General features: G+C 42.5%; 1 protein-coding gene across 4 annotated transcripts in view; it reads left to right on the forward strand.

Moving 5' to 3' along the window:
• Positions 1-16,412, forward strand: part of LOC112235664 (polypeptide N-acetylgalactosaminyltransferase 13-like) — a 65,400-nt gene that overhangs the window by 24,585 nt on the left and 24,403 nt on the right. For 2 of the 4 annotated variants that reach the window (XM_024404143.2, XM_024404150.2), the window contains exons 6-12: positions 1,112-1,282; positions 3,948-4,065; positions 4,193-4,373; positions 8,388-8,527; positions 9,654-9,752; positions 10,562-10,696; positions 12,685-12,899. In XM_024404143.2, the coding sequence (XP_024259911.1) occupies positions 1,112-1,282; positions 3,948-4,065; positions 4,193-4,373; positions 8,388-8,527; positions 9,654-9,752; positions 10,562-10,696; positions 12,685-12,870 (1,030 nt within the window). In that variant the 3' untranslated portion in view covers positions 12,871-12,899. The remainder of the gene's footprint in view (positions 1-1,111; positions 1,283-3,947; positions 4,066-4,192; positions 4,374-8,387; positions 8,528-9,653; positions 9,753-10,561; positions 10,697-12,684; positions 12,900-16,412) is intronic. The other 2 variants (XR_002951111.2, XM_024404156.2) reach the window with 1 other exon arrangement.

Raw genomic sequence — 16,412 nt, forward strand, 5'->3', positions numbered from 1 at the left:
GTGAAGGGTTCCTTCTACATGAAAGGGAGAAAGTGTAGATGGACTGAAAATGTATTTGCCCCCCTTATCTCTCTTATCTGGTGTCAGACATCCACCCATTTTGCCTCAGGTGCCAGGCAGAAATTAGTTTAGTATTACCGAGGAGATTATATTATGGAGCCATTACACTTTTACGACCCTACACATTTATTGACGTGTAAAAGTAGGTGCCGGAGCATAAAAGTGCACAAACACTGATTAGATTTAGACCAGGAAGTGAAGTGGGTGCTGAGTGAAGGGGAAGCGTTGAATGAATTCCCTGCAGCACCTAGAGGCTGGGTGAGTCCCAAGTGGCACCCTATTTCCCTACCTAGTACACTACTTTTGACCAAAGCCCTATGGGCCCGGGTCGAAAGTAGTGCACTAGGGAAAAGGGTGCCATTTGAGACGCAAGCCTTAAAGGTTACCTTCAGCTTTACTGTAAAACTCCTACTGAAGCAAACCGTCTGAGGCCACACATCCATACTGTATTGTCATTGTCAACATAATCAACATGCATATATTCCATTTCCTTTGACTGTAAGTAGCTTCCCACTGAAGCAATATGTTACCTCCGGTCAGTGTTGTTCTCCTAATGGATATGTTTATAATGAGTATGGACCAGCCGATGATTTACTAATATTGAAATAAACTCATAATGAAGCTGGGGATAATGCCACCGCTGTAGAAATGCATGGTCAGCAGTTAGCTATTTGTCTCGGCGCTCACCTGAAGAATGAACAGTTATGGCACCATTAGCTTTGTAAATTATTTATTCATTTATTATTTATTTTGTGGATGAATTAATGCTGTTGGCTCTGCCAGCCAAGCAGTTTAATATAACCAGGCGTGGAATATTGTTAATGGAAATGACACAAAGTTTTGGGGTTTAAGGGAAGAAAGTGAATAAATTGAAGAGACTGCCCAGTCCTACAAAGTAACTTTCTGAAGTTGATTCCACATGTAATTCATCTAGGGCTTTCTTTCACTATTTCCTGTAAAATGAATGCTTTCGATTTCTCCGTGGTTGTTTAGACTGTCAATGTATTTCTTGTCAAGTGAATGCCTTGTCTTTCTCTCCGTGGTTGTTTAGGAGATCTGTGGTATGTCCTATTATCGATGTGATCAGCGACGAGACGTTTGAATACATGGCAGGCTCAGACATGACCTACGGAGGATTCAACTGGAAGCTGAATTTCCGTTGGTACCCCGTGCCTCAGAGAGAAATGGACAGGCGCAAAGGGGACAGGACATTACCACTCAGGTACACACAGGACACATACTATATATGCCTTTATCTGTTGCCCGAGTTGAAATGAGTTTATTTGGCACCCTATTCCCTTTGTAGTGCCCTACTTTTGTAAAAGTAGGGCACTAATAAAGCAGGGGTGCTCGACTCTTACCCTATGAGGTCCGGACCCTACTGGTCTACCTGACAACTAATTGCACGCACCTGGTGTCCCAGGTCTAAATCAGTCCCTGATTAGAGGGGAACAATAAACTAAATGTAGTGGAGGACAGTAACATTAATGACCAGTTAACTGAAAAGACTCGTAAAGACAACAAATATTCGCTCTCTAGCGTTATCATTTCAGGTGAGAGTAGGTTGTTTGTGGTGCTGGGAAGCCGCAGAGCTGACATCATTGGTGTGGATTTCTTTAGAAGCCCTCTTCTCCGATAGCTGTCAGAGCTGCATCATTTGGAGATAGATTGCATTGCTGTGAAATACTGACTTAGCTGCGAGGCCAATGTTTTTTTTAATATGTTTTTTGTTGTTGTTGTTATTTGATACAGGAGTTGTAGTTTCACGGTGTAGCTAGTTTCATTTTGGAATACAAGAAAAATAGATCAGTGGAGCCTGGTGCTGCAAAAATATTGACACACCTCTCCATCAATTATATTTTATTGGACAGAGCAACAACATGGTATTATGATGGTGTCCCTCAATGCTTCATAAATCTGATTTTCATTGTCTTAAAAGAAGATTGTCATCTCCAAGCCCCTAGCGGTGTCTGTTTGCTTCTTTTTAGCAGAATGAAAACGGCAGAGAGTGGATCAAACAATGAAATAGTCATTTTGCATGAGATTGTCAGTCTAGGTCAGGTTTTTTTGTGTGTGAAATGGTAGTGTCCAAAGTGCCCATTTGTTTGATGAAGAGCTCGGCAATGAATCATGTCTTGCTGTCTTATTTCCAAAACCCCCAGACATTTTTTTTATTATTATTTTTATTTCGCCTTTATTTAACCAGGTAGGTCAGTTGAGAACAAGTTCTCATTTACAACTGCGACCTGGCCAAGATAAAGCAAAGCAATGCGACACAAACAACAACACAGAGTTACACATGGAATAAACACACATAGAGTCAATAACACAATAGAAAAAGTCTATATACAGTGTGTGCAAATGTAGTAAGGGGTAAGGCAATAAATAAGCCATAGTAGTGAAGTAATTACAATTTAGCAAATTAACACTGGAGAGATAGATGTGCAGATGATGATGTGCAAGTAGAAATACTGGTGTGCAAAAGAGCAGAAAAAGTAAATAAAAACAATATGGGGATGAGATAGGTAGTTGGATGGGCTATTTACAGATGGGCTGTGTGCAGCTGCAGCGATCGGTAAGCTGCTCAGATAGCTGATGCTTAAAGTAAGTGAGGGAGATATAAGCCTCCAACTTCAGCGATTTTTGCAATTCATTCCAGTCATTGGCAGCAGAGAACTGGAAGGAAAGGCGGCCAAACGAGGTGTTGGCTTTGGGGATGACCAGTGAGATATACCTGCTGGAGCGCGTGCTATGGGTGGGTGGTGTTATGGTGACCAGTGAGCTGAGATAAGGCAAAGCTTTAGCTAGCAAAGACTTAGAGATGACCTGGAGCCAGTGGGTCTGGCGACGAATATGTAGCGAGGGCCAGCCGACAAGAGCATACAGGTTGCAGTGGTGGATGGTATATGGGGCTTTGGTGACAAAACAGATGGTACTGTGATAGACTGCATCCAGTTTGCTGAGTAGAGTGTGGGAGGCTATTTTGGAAATGACATCGCCAAAGTCGAGGATTGGTAGGATGGTCAGTTTTACGAGGGTATGTTTGGCAGCGTGAGTGAAGGATGCTTTGTTGCAAAATAGGAAGCCAATTCTAGATTTCATTTTGGATTAGAGATGCTTAATGTGAGTCTGGAAGGAGAGTTTACAGTCTAGCAGACACCTAGGTATTTGTAGTTGTCCCCATATTCTAAGTCAGAACCATCCAAAGTAGTTTTGCTAGTGCTGGCAGCGATCTGTTGAAAAGCATGCATTTCATTTTACTAGCGTTTAAAAGCAGTTGGAGGCACGGAAGGAGTGTTGTATGGCATTGAAGCTCGTTTGGAGGTTTGTTAACACAGTGTCCAAAGAAGGGCCAGATGTATACAGAATGGTGCCGTCTGCGTAGAGGTGGATCAAGGAATCACCCACAGCAAGAGCGACATTGTTGATATATACAGAGAAAAGAGTTTGCCCGAGAATTGAACCCTGTGGTACCCCCATAGAGACTGCCAGAGGTCCGGACCACGGGCCCTCAAATTTGACACACTGAACTCTATCTGAGAAGTAGTTGGTGAACCAGGCGAGGCAGTCATTTGAGAAACCAAGGCTGTTGAGTCTGCCGATAAGAATACGGTGATTGACAGAGTCAAAAGCCTTGGCCAGGTCGATGAAGACGGCTGCACAGTACTGTCTTTTTATCGATGGTGGTTATGATATCGTTTATTACCTTGAGAGTGGCTGAGGTGCCCCCGTGACCAGCTGGGCATCCTGTCCATCGAGCAATATTGTTCAGCAATATTACTGTATGTTATTGATTATTCGTAAGCGGATCCGTTTCTCACTTTGTAAGATAGGTGTCTCTTGTCAAATGTGTCTCTTTATCCACTCTCATTGTTTTTCTCTTGTAGAACCCCTACTATGGCTGGAGGGTTATTCTCTATTGACCGGACATATTTTGATGAAATTGGCACGTACGATCCAGGGATGGACATTTGGGGCGGAGAGAACTTGGAGATGTCTTTCAGGGTGAGTGGTTAAGAATAGAGGGCTCTGCCGGGTTATTATGACAATGATTGTGTGTGTGTGTGTGTGTGTGTGTGTGGGTGTGTCTGTGTGACCACGTGTGTGTGTGTGTGTCCACTTGTATGTGCAGATCTGGCAGTGTGGCGGCTCGCTGGAGATTATAACATGTTCCCACGTGGGTCATGTGTTCCGGAAGGCCACCCCATACAGCTTCCCTGGGGGCACTGGCCAAGTCATCAACAAGAACAACAGGCGATTGGCCGAGGTGTGGATGGACGGCTTCAAAGACTTCTTCTACATCATATCACCAGGTACGCTACCACGCTTCCGTTTGAACCTGTTGTCTCTCAGCGGGTGGGAATGCATATGGGGTGGGAATGCATATGGGGTGGGAATGCATATGGGGTGGGAATGCAAACCTGGGTTCAAATACCCATTTGAACCCAGATCATTTAAAATACTTAAACTGGGATTGATGGACCCACTGGGCACAGACGTCAATTCAACGTCTATTCCATGTTGGAAACAATGTGGATTCAACCAGTGTGTGCTCAGTGGGGAGTTTCCTGACGCAATGGAACCAATAGAATTATTGGAAAATGTAAAACCCCGCCCACCTGGCACTCCGGGCAGACTAAAGCAAACTAAAGCGATGTAATATATTTCAAATAGTAGTTAAACCCAGGTCTGATGGAGTGGCAATGCATATGGTCTGGTAAATCGCTGCGCTCCAAGCATGTACTTTAAGTGTGGGTATAGACTGGTTGTTTTTTTAGCAACGAAACTGATGCGTCAGCAACGAAGGGGCAAAACAGACTGGGTTGGCTAAGATTGTTGACATGTAAACTCCCAGCTAGCACACAACGTTCTGAGAACCATATGTATCTTAGAGCTTGGCGAGAGCGTGCTTGTCCTATGGTTGTTTTGCATATAACCTTCCCACAACGTTCTGGGAATTGTGCAGGATGCCCAGTTCAATGACGGCATGTCACAATAAAAAAAGAAATGTGTTTGGATGATTATTAATGCCTAAGCCAATTAATTTCCATGTATCCTATCTGTGCTTGGAGTTATAAGTCTTATTGAAACATGTTCTCAGAACGTTATTTAAATACCTTCAAATAACCTTTAATATCCCATTTTATATTGTTAATTAAACCTCACAGGAAAACTTTCAGGGAACCATAGTAATACAAAAAAAATAGATCCTCCCTGCAATCTAAAAATTCATCATTCCCAGAGCAGATGAAATGTTCACTTCTGTTCTCAGAACAATTCAAAAACGTTCAGTTTTGCTCGTCAGGAAACGCATGTCTTAGTTCCCAGAACCAATGGGAAACTAAAACGTACAGTACGTTCCCACAACTTCCAAGGAACCAAATGTTATAGCTGGGCTATATTTTGTCTCTAAATGTTTATTGAAAACATAAATACAGGTGCACAGTGAGCGCTTGTTGTCTCATGCATTGTCACAGTTGTTGGTTAGCTAGCTAGAGAATTTGAGCCATATTAGCATAAACATGACATCAGTCAAAACAAGACAAGGTATCAATAACAATATACAACGAGCTGGAACGAGCCCACTACAATTCCCCATATGGCAGCTTCGTATCATTGTTGCGAGCTATTTGACCCTTCAGAATCATAACAACATCCGCCTTCCGGCCACATCAATGCGCGCGCCACCCGTCTATAAGTGGCATGTAATGTGGGTTCTGAAAATAGGCATCTCCTGTCGTTTTGCATTCACCTCGTGACTGTTATTATTCTGCTTACATGCATGGAATACATAGTATTGACCTATATTGGTTAGTGTAGCCTCCTATACCAATACTATGCATGTCAGGCACCATAACACTTTTCGCTTGTCTTAGAGGAGTATATATATATTTTTTTTCACAGCCAATTCCTCATTACTGTATGTTTTTCAGGCCAGGGTCATTTCTCCTTTGTACTGTACTGTCACACCCTGACCATAGTTTGCTTTGTATGTTTCTATGTTTTGGTTGGTCAGGGTGTGATCTGAGTGGGCATTCTATGTTGGATGTCTTGTTTGTCTATTTCTATGTCTGGCCTGAAATGGTTCTCAATCAGAGGCAGGTGTTAGTCATTGTCTCTGATTGGGAACCATATTTAGGTAGCCTGGGTTTCACTGTGTGTTTGTGGGTGATTGTTCCTGTCTCTGTGTTTTGCACCAGATAGGGCTGTTTTTGGTTTTCCACGTTTATTGGTTTGTAGTGTTCGTGTTTATCTTTTTGTTATTAAACATGAATCAAAGAAACCACGCTGCATTTTGGTCCGCTTCTCCTTCACCTAAAGAGAACCGTTACATGTACTGAATGCCTTGAGCTCTGGAACTAGAGGATATGTAGCAAAATGGTTGGAAAGGGAAGCAACCTGTACTGTATCTTGTTAAAAATTATATGTATATTCATTTTATATTTTTGTTTGTATTTCATAGATATTTTTTATTTTAGGGGGGGGGGGGATAGATCAGCTTTCATATTGCGGGGTAGATTGTAGCTTCCAGTACTGTATCTAGCTATATTTGACCTCCCTACTCTGGCTCACGTTGCTTCTCCTCCTGGTCTCATTGAGTCTCAAGTACAATATGTCTTCGCTCTACTGTTCTTTGCATTCATTCGTCTTCCGGTGAGTTCCTACGCTGCTCTTGACGTGCCAAACAAGCCAGGGCATTGTGTTATGTTCAACTGCATGTCTCCACACTTTGATCTTTTATTCATTGGAATAGTGCTATACTAAGTCTCCTTCAAGATGTTCGACTGGAGATTTCCGGGAAATTGCATTCACGTATTCAAGGGAGACTGTTGCTGTTTATGATCTCATGGGAAGCTCAGACAATGTTGTCCCCACAGCCTAGCGATGCAATACGATTGGCAAGAGATTGGCAGCTGAGTATCCAAGTAATGTTGGAGCCAAGTTATGAGATTAGATTTATGCAGTACCTTGCCAATATCTAGTTACATTTAGCATGAAATGCACCCTTTCCAGGTTTCCAGAATGCTCTTTAGTCTGTCTTCTGAGGAGTCAATGGGGGCTCAGTACCCTAAGTGATTCCTGAAAAAGCATACTCGCAGTATCCGGTCGGCATTGAGTGTCTGCTCTTCCAGGATATAACAGGGGATGATCAGGTCAGGGCAGCTCCACTGTTAGTGCATATCCCAAATGGCACTCTATTCCCTTTATCAGGAGTGGGCAAACATTTTTTTTTTGCTTGTGGAACAGAAAAAGGACAGTTATTTGAAAATAAATATATAGGTCCATTATCATTTCTACATAATTTCTATCTATTCTGAACAAGAAATATAAATGCAAAATGCAATTTTACTGAGTTACAGTTCGTATAAGAAAATCAGTCGATTGAAATAAATTAATTAGGTCCTAATCTATGGATTTCACATAACTGGGCAGGTTCGCAGCCATGGGTGGGCCTGGGAGGGCATAGGCCCACCCACTGGGGAGCCAGGCCCGGCCAATCAGACTGAGGTTTTCCCCAAAGGGCTTTATTACTTCTCAGTTTCATCAGCTGTCCGGGTGGCTGGTCTCAGATGATCCCGCAGGTGAAGAAGCCGGATGTGGAGATCCTGGGCTGGTGTGGTTACACGTGGTTTGCGGTTGTGAGGCCGGTTGGACATACTGCCAAATTCTGTAAAACGACATTGGACGCGGCTTATGGTAGAGAAATGAACATTAAATTATCTGGCAACAGCTCTGGTGGACACTCCTGCAGTCAGCATGCCAATTGCAAAACTTGAGACATCTGTGGCATTGTGTTGTGTGACAAAAAACTGTACAGTGGCCTCTTATTGACCCCAGCACAAGGTGCACCTGTGTAATGATCATGCTGTTTAATCGTCTTCTTCAAATGCCACACCTGTCAAGTGGATGGATTATTTTGGCAAATGAGAAATGCTCACTAATGTAAACAAATTTGTGCACAAAATTTGAGAGAAATAAGCTTTTTGTGCGTATGGAACATTTCTGGGATCTTTTATTTCACCTCATGAAACATGGGACTTTACACTTTACATGTTGCATTTCTATTTTTGTTCAGTGTATTTTTAGATGTTCAAGTGTGGCCTGGAGTGTTTTTTTAACCCAAAATAACATTTAGGATTTTAAAAAAATTGAATGCGGGCTCTTCTCTCAACAATGCTTATGCTGAAAATAAAACAGATGTTAGCACAGATCAGGTCCCCTCTGTCCATTCATTATAATCTGAAAGTCTAAACTGGTCCTAGATCAGCACTACCAGTCTGACATGCTCAATACACATGGCTCCGTGGTCTTGGTTTGTGTTGCAGGTGTGGCCCGGGTGGACTATGGAGACGTGTCCTCTCGTAAGGCCCTGCGTGAAGCTCTGCAGTGCAAACCCTTCTCCTGGTACCTGGAGAACATCTACCCCGACTCTCAGATCCCCCGGAGATACTACTCACTTGGTGAAGTATGAAGTCTTTCAGATACTGCAGCCCAATACACCTCTCATGACCCTGGAGAAATCCCTAATGGCACCCTATTCCCTACACGGTGTACTACTTTTAACATGGGCCCATAGGGAATAGGGTGTCATTTGCAGTGCAGGTCATCCGTTTGATATCATAAGACTGTAGTCCTACTTCTCTTTAGAGTGAGTCAGAAGACCTGGATGTTCCAAACATTGAAACTGGACTATAAATAACCTAATGCGTTTGTTTAGTTGTGGTTTCAAACCCAAGCACGGGATAGAGTTGGCGAACAACATTCTAGCTAACAGGTTAGCACCAGGAAAAGAGGGGAATGGTCTTGATAACATACAGTATGCCAATAAAAAGAAAGGCCACGATTGATAGAGAGCATGTCAAATAATGTGACCGGTTGGGAGTTTGGAGAGTTGAGGTTGTAATCCCCAAGTTGAATTCTGCTGAGGTTTGAGGATTTTACAGCCTGCATCCAATGTAGTGCAGTAAAAGCTGTCTATGGCCAAGGAACAGCAGCAGCAGCAGCCTGTCTTCCCTTCCCCTCTCCTACCCTCCCGCCGTCTGCTCCTTGATTGACTTACTCCATAGCACACATCCCACTTTTAACATCCCCAGTCATTAGCTTTTATATCATTTCATTAGGAACAATACCATTCCTGCATAGTAAGCAGGTTATACAACACCTAGCGTATAGCCTAGGCTCTAGGAGTATATTACTTAGATATTAGATGGCTCATTAAATAATCATTTGGGGTGTGGATTTGTGGGAATACTTAGATCGCCACAGATCTGATTTATGTAGCCATTTGCGATGCTAAGCAAGGTCCTTAATTATGACTTACATCACTGGTGAAATATAGGCAATGAGTTTAGATTGCTTGTTTTATTGAACAGTAAATATTTAATTAGATTATGACATCTGGGCCACAGAGGAAAAAGACACAGGTGCTTTTAATTTTGACACCTGGAAATGAAGTGCCAGTGTTTGATGAGAGGATACGCCATTTCTTCTTCTGTTATAAACGGTGGCTTTTGTTAGCTGTAAATATGCCAGGGTGGATGGAAGGATGGTAATTATGAGTCCAATGTTTTTATACTCCTTTCTACCCCTAGATCAGAAATGTTGAAACAAACCAGTGTGTGGACAACATGGGCAGAAAGGAGAACGAGAAGGTTGGCTTCTTCAACTGCCATGGCATGGGTGGGAATCAGGTAAGGAGACTGCAGAAAGAAGAGCGAGAGCTATGGACCCATGGACCTTTCCCAGAGGAGAGAGCTATGGACCTAAATTCCTAGGTTTTCCAGACATCCCAATTGGAAGATTCACTGAATCCGGAGGGAATTAGCCGGAAAAATCTCAGAATTGTGGGAAGTTACCAGAATTTGTCCCTTCCAAATCGGCCATGTCAGTAATTTCTTATTGGCAGGAAGGTTATTATCCCCGCCCTAAAAGCCTACTGTTTTCGGGCAAACTCCCAGGTTCTCTGATAATACTTATCCCGTGCAAATCGTCATCCCTGTGTTTTGAGGGATATTACAGTGTTTTAACAGGTGCCGCATCCCAGTTTGGTTAAGAACATGGGGAACAAATTGATGTTTAAAACAAAGTGCTATGCACGTAGCCTACAGGCGAATGATCTGTTTTGCCACATATCAACTTTCCTAGTGCGATTACCTCTCTTTTAAAAGACGAAGCGGACGAGCCGTCAGGTAAATCAAATGTCTGCATAGGTTACAGTTCATGGTTCTTCTTGATATGCATTATTATTTAGATGTTCTCCAAACTGAAGGCCTTTCGGCCAATATTATGCTGTCCCTAGACATTTGAAAAATCTCCACGCCTAGAAGAGCCTCCAGGCTTCCGTCATAACGGTCAATTGTGAACGAGGAAAAAAATAAATCACCACATGACGTGCTGGGGTAATAATTACATAACCGACGTTCTATAGTAATACTAATCCTGCAAACAGTGCTTCGGAGAGATACTACTAGGTGTATGACCGTCTCGTTTTCCCTGCCAGGTGTTCTCGTACACAGCTGATAAGGAGATCCGGACAGATGACCTGTGTCTGGATGTGTCTCGCCCCCATGGCCCTGTGGTCATGCTGAAGTGTCATCAAATGAAGGGGAATCAGATGTTTGCGTATGACGCAGAGGTAAGACCAAGACTCCCCCTGTATAATACTGCGTGAGTCGTGACGGGAGGGTTGTAAAACTGGGATTATGATGCTTTTGCCTGATTGTCCGGAGTCATTTATTCACTATTATTACATTGGAAGAGATGTCATATGTATAATGACACACCTGTACTAATACATCAGAAAAAGGATTTTGTCCCCCCCAAAAATTTTATGATTGTTTTGAGCCACCAGATGGTGCTACATGTCAGGAGTTGGGCTTCTATTCAACTCCTGGACAATCGCCTTCATTCTGTTGCCCTGTGCGCATTGCCGTCCATAATATTCCCCATTTATTAAAAATGTTCTCCTCTCATGTAGTATGTTGGCAAGTGGGAATATGATTTCGAGGTAAGCTTGCTGACCTGGTTCTCGTGAATGTTGTCATCTAGTTGATGTAGACAAGTGTGTATAAGTCATGTGTTTGGTAGGTAGTAGTACCTTGTGCTTAGTGGTTGTAAGGCCAGTGTTTATCTCTCGTTAGTCCGTGAAGTCCTGTGTGACGTTGTGTCAGTAGTCAGTAGGAGTGTTCATGTTAATGCTCTGGGGAATGTGACCTGTTAGCCAGACCAGGGGACTGATCAGACTCCACTCTCCAGTTACGCACCTAATGGAATGTGAGTCCCACACTGCACTTCGTTGACTCGGGCATAGTTGCAAAATTCTATTAACTTTCCCAAAATTCTGTGGCTTTCCAGAAATCCTGGGTGGAAGATTCCTGGAATTCTTGGGAATTTTGGGGAAAGTTACTGGAATTTTGCAACAATATGACAGTAATGTTAGACACTACTGAATGGCTCATGATATTCCAACAGATTGGTTTTCATTTCAATGGTCCAGGGCTGAATAATACAGTCCTATATATCTAGCATGCAAATCATCTATGCTAATTCTAGTGCTATGTTTGATGCGCAGCAGACTTTGAAACAGGCACAGCGTACTATCACTGCACCAACAATAGGGCATTTTGAATTCCTAAATGGAAACCGTAGGACACAGCGGTAACCTTAATATTAACAATTATTATCAATATATTTCTTCCACTGGGACGGACACATTCCTATGTTCTGCCTGCCTGAGTACGATGTCACCTGTCAGTGATTAAGATCTCTCATGTCACTGTCGACTTTGAAAAGCCCCCCATCTATTCCTGTCCAACCCTAGATCCAGCTATTTTCGCTTTTTTACTTTAGTCATATATATATATATATATATATAATATGAAACATGAATAATTCATGCATTGAGAAATGTCCCTGACATATACGGCGGTGGGGTCTCAATGGCCTGATTATTGTTTAGCAACGTTGTGATAGGCGATACTGCTGATCCCAGCCCATACCATTAACTATTTTCATCTGGTCATCATTTTCAAGCAGAGAGAAAAACCTGACCTTTACATTCTCCATATTCCAGGTGATCAGAGCCTGTGGACTGAAAGAGGTGTCGGTACTCACTTTGGGTACTCGTTTATATTAAGGTGCAGAAACGCTGCGATATTTTAAAGCCTGTACTCAAAGCAGTAGAACATTTGACGTGCCGGTACTTAGTAACAGTGTGTACCGGACCAATTCAAGCACTGGTCAGAGCCATCTCTCTTACTCACCTCTATTCTCAATCCCTCCCTGCTCATCTTTTAGGACTGTGGAATATCAGTCCCACCGCACCACAAGTCTCGAAAATGTCTTATCAAACTAGGGAATCTGGTTGAAGATTGTCTGATTGTACGCAAAGTTGGTTCCGTTCTGAGCGACACTCCAACATGGTCCAACTGTAACCTTTGTCCTCCGTTAGATAGGTTGTGTGGAATAGTTATTTTGGAAATGGAAGTAAAACAGTACTGTAAATGATCTTGTTGGTCCTGCCTGGCCTGAGTACTGGCTCTGTCCTAGCGATTCTCACTTACTCCCATCTCCTCTTGTCTGTCCATGACATGTCCATCCTCCATCCTGGATGTCCATCCGCAGAAGCACACGTTCCTCCACATCATCACCCAGTCGTGTCTGACCATCAGCAGGCTGGAGGACGGCACTTGGGGCCCCACGGTGGAGTACTGTAATAGTAGCCCCTTGCAAGCCTGGGTCCTGAGGAACTTCACCCGGCTGGAGGTGTTTAGGAAGCTGTACTACAGCCCCACTGATTACTTTCTGTAGGGGCTGTCTTCCTGCATGGGTCACCGCAGGTCAGTATTGTACTACCAGACCTAGTGGAGGTCTTAGTGTGTAGTAGTCTAGTGCATAGAGTGGTCTAGTGTGCCAATAAAATTAGCCCGTCCTGCTATATCGCTGCTCACCAGCCATTACTGGTGTAGTTGGCTAGTGTGTAGTCGTCTAGTCTGGTGTGTAGTGTCTAGTCTGTAGAGCTGGAGTCGTGCGACTATGTGGTGGAATAGACTGTCACGTTGCTTTAGTAAGCAGCTTTTGACCTCACAGAAGGTTTGTTTTTCCATTTCCTTTGCCTCAGCCTTGACATGTTCTTCTTGGAGCTTGAGCCGAGTTGGGATTCGGGAACGTTTCTGTTCGTTAGTCAAAGTGTGCCAGTTTCAAGGGCATTTACTAGCATTTACCACTGACCTTTTGATATGAATGCTTAATGACAGGAGCACAGAGACACATAAGGTGCTGTATACATGGTGCTATCTGCAAAGACCTTTATCCAGCCTTCTTCTGCACCAAATTAGATCTCATTTGACATTTATTTTCCTACAGTACGTTCATATTTTATTTTGATACAACAACAACAAAAATCATTGGCTGCGGCCCCTCATACGGTGGTGCTCATTAAATGAGAGCCGAGGAGACATGGTCGTTTAAAAAAAAAAATGTAGCTGATTACCGAGCTATTTGATGGGCAGATTGAAATGGGCTCGCCTTTGTTTACAAGTTCTTTTGAAGTGATCCCTCTTTCATGGCGCTGGCCTCGGGAACGTGGGGGCTGCCTTTTGAACACACGCCACAACAGCTGTGTTCAGCTTGCAGCATGCTCTCATTGTCTGAGGACTGCATTTCAATCACCACTCCTCATTTCCATTTGACCTATCAATATTCTAAATCTAGCCTGGACGCTCGCTGCAAGTAACTACAGTCTTCTGTTTAATATATGTACTTTCTTTCTGTTTGTCATTCCCATAACTTTAGCCTTGGATACCTCTTTCCAGTGCCTCTGTAATTCATTGGGAGTTTATTTGCCTGTTAAACAGTCTGTGTCGGCCTGGTAAAGACCATATTCATGGCAGTGTGCTTTCCTTTTCAGACTACCGCTGATTCAATTGGGTGAGTTGCGTTCAGGGTTATTGCTCTTTGTAAAAGGGACGGTGGCAGAGCAGCCTGCTGTCAGACGGCCTTATTCCCTGTTCTGCTCCTAACGGTGTTCGCCGTCCTTCAGAGTAACACTGCAAGACACTCCCTGAACAAACAATATTGCGACCACCACCTCAAATGCCATCCTATTCCCTTTTATAGTGCACTACTTTTGACCGAAGCTCTATCAGGCCCTGGTCAAAAGTAGAGCACTATAAAGGGAGTAAGATGCCATTTGGGATTCACACACCGTTTCCTATCTGATCGTCGCCTGCTCCCTCAAATGGCAAAATGCCACGAAACAAATGTCCATTAGATCTGTTGGTACGGCGTTGATTTTTTTTACATGCCAGGCTCTGTTTTTAAGCGTAGTTAGTGTCAGCACAAACACACATTTTAAAAGAGATCCTGCATCTGTCAGCGAGTCCGGTCGTCGACTCTTCCTTGTGAAGGACATAGCGGATAAATATTCTTCGCCCTGGGCCGACTCCTAGAAACCATCTTCATTTAATTAGCAGGTCTCAGCTGTGCACACACACGGCACAGAGCTCATGAGCCACTCGCTGGGACTGCCTCAGCTGTAATGGGACTTTTTTATTGCCACTGAGGAGCAATTAAATAATTATGAGCAGAGGAATCATCCCCCACATTTCTAATATTTTCATTAAATATGGATTGGTTTTCCTCTGTTCTATCTTCTTCATTCTCTCTTCTCTGCACTGCGGAATGGTGGGATCTTGCAGTGATGGCAGAAATAGCACCTCTATCATTGCCCTGGCCATGTCCTTATGATTAATAAATAAGCTTTAGTGTAGTGAAGGTTCAGACCTTACCGTCAGGTACAGGACTATAATGGCAGATATTACAATTCTGGTTTGATAATGTAATAGTATTTGAACAGGTATGGTTTTTGAGAACATCAATACATGAATATGTTTTATTCATTGAAAAAAAAGCAGAACATTGTATTATTAATATATATTTTTGTAAACCTTTGACTGTTAAGTGCACCAAAACCTGCCTAAGTGGTTTTTACTGTAATGCCCGGTCCATCTCCTCTCCAGTGAAGTCATTTTTACAAAACACAGAGAGAACAAAGAGAAAGATAGTGGAGAGTGTGTGTGTGATGGTCCGTGTGTGTGATGGTGCTCTGTATGCAGGTAGAGTTTATTGAGGTTTTTACCTCACGACCCAAAAACAAACCATCTGGGTCTGTCGTACCCATTCAAAACATAAAAGGCTGAATACAGAACTGGAAACGTCCTCTATAACTTTGGAAATAATCATTGCCTGAAAGTCAAAGACAATAATTGCTGCAAAGTCAATATATTCAGCTACAGTATGTGGACCGTTTGACATTTTTTTGATTCAGTGGGTTCTTAGTCATGACTAAAACCTTGCCTGATTGCAACAAAGACATTGCACCTGCGGGTTACCAGCAGGTTACCGCCGGATTTCTTAACACGCTACTAAAGGGAGATTACATAGTGCTCCGAGCTAAAAAATAACCCTGGTTGCAATGAAACAGCAGTGGAATAAAACTAGTAAACCAGCTGATCTGACGCTGTTACGGTGTCAAGCCGTCTTAATACTCGACAGCGGTAAAGGCGTGGGAAATTGACATTTTTCCTGGGTTCACTACTCCCGCCCCAATGAAGAAACCATCCTATCAGGAACAACAAAATCCAAACATATAACAGATAAATAGCAGAATGTGACATACTACAATGATTTGACTGATGATAAAGTAATTGAAGATCAGCTTTTAGCACATTGTAAATGAAAGTAATCTGGATTGCAGAAATGTGCGATAGACAGTTGAAATATCATTTTGAAACCAGTTCAAAACCAGTTCAAAACCCCTCGTAAGACATCACAGTAAAATAGAAGGATGTATTGCAAAAGGAAATAGTCAAATGGTAGTGTACTGTACTGGGAAAGATTGGTTAGTCTGTGGACATCTGAGGGTTGGAATTAAGATTGGAGTGATTGATATGCCGATTAGACTTGGAGTCCAGTGTGATTAGGAAATAAACTATGTATGTATGTGCATTTTTATGTTTTCTACCAGGGGAGAGGTGTGTAGGGGCATAAAAAAAAAATATTTAAAAAAAAAAATATATATATATATATATATATATATATATACAGTACCAGTCAAAAGTTTGGACACACCTACTCATTCAAGGGTTTTCTTTATTTTTTACTATTTTCTACATTGTAGAATAATAATAAAGACGTCAAAACTATAAAATAACACATGGAATCATGTAGTAACCAAAAAAGTGTTAAACAAATCCAAAACTATTTTTTTGTATTTTACATTCTTCAAGGTTGCCACCCTTTGCCTTGATTACAGCTTTGCACACTCTTGGCATACTCTCAACCAGCTTCAT

Source organism: Oncorhynchus tshawytscha, linkage group LG03, assembly GCF_018296145.1.
Source record: "Oncorhynchus tshawytscha isolate Ot180627B linkage group LG03, Otsh_v2.0, whole genome shotgun sequence".
NCBI classification, from domain to species: Eukaryota; Metazoa; Chordata; class Actinopteri; order Salmoniformes; family Salmonidae; genus Oncorhynchus; species Oncorhynchus tshawytscha.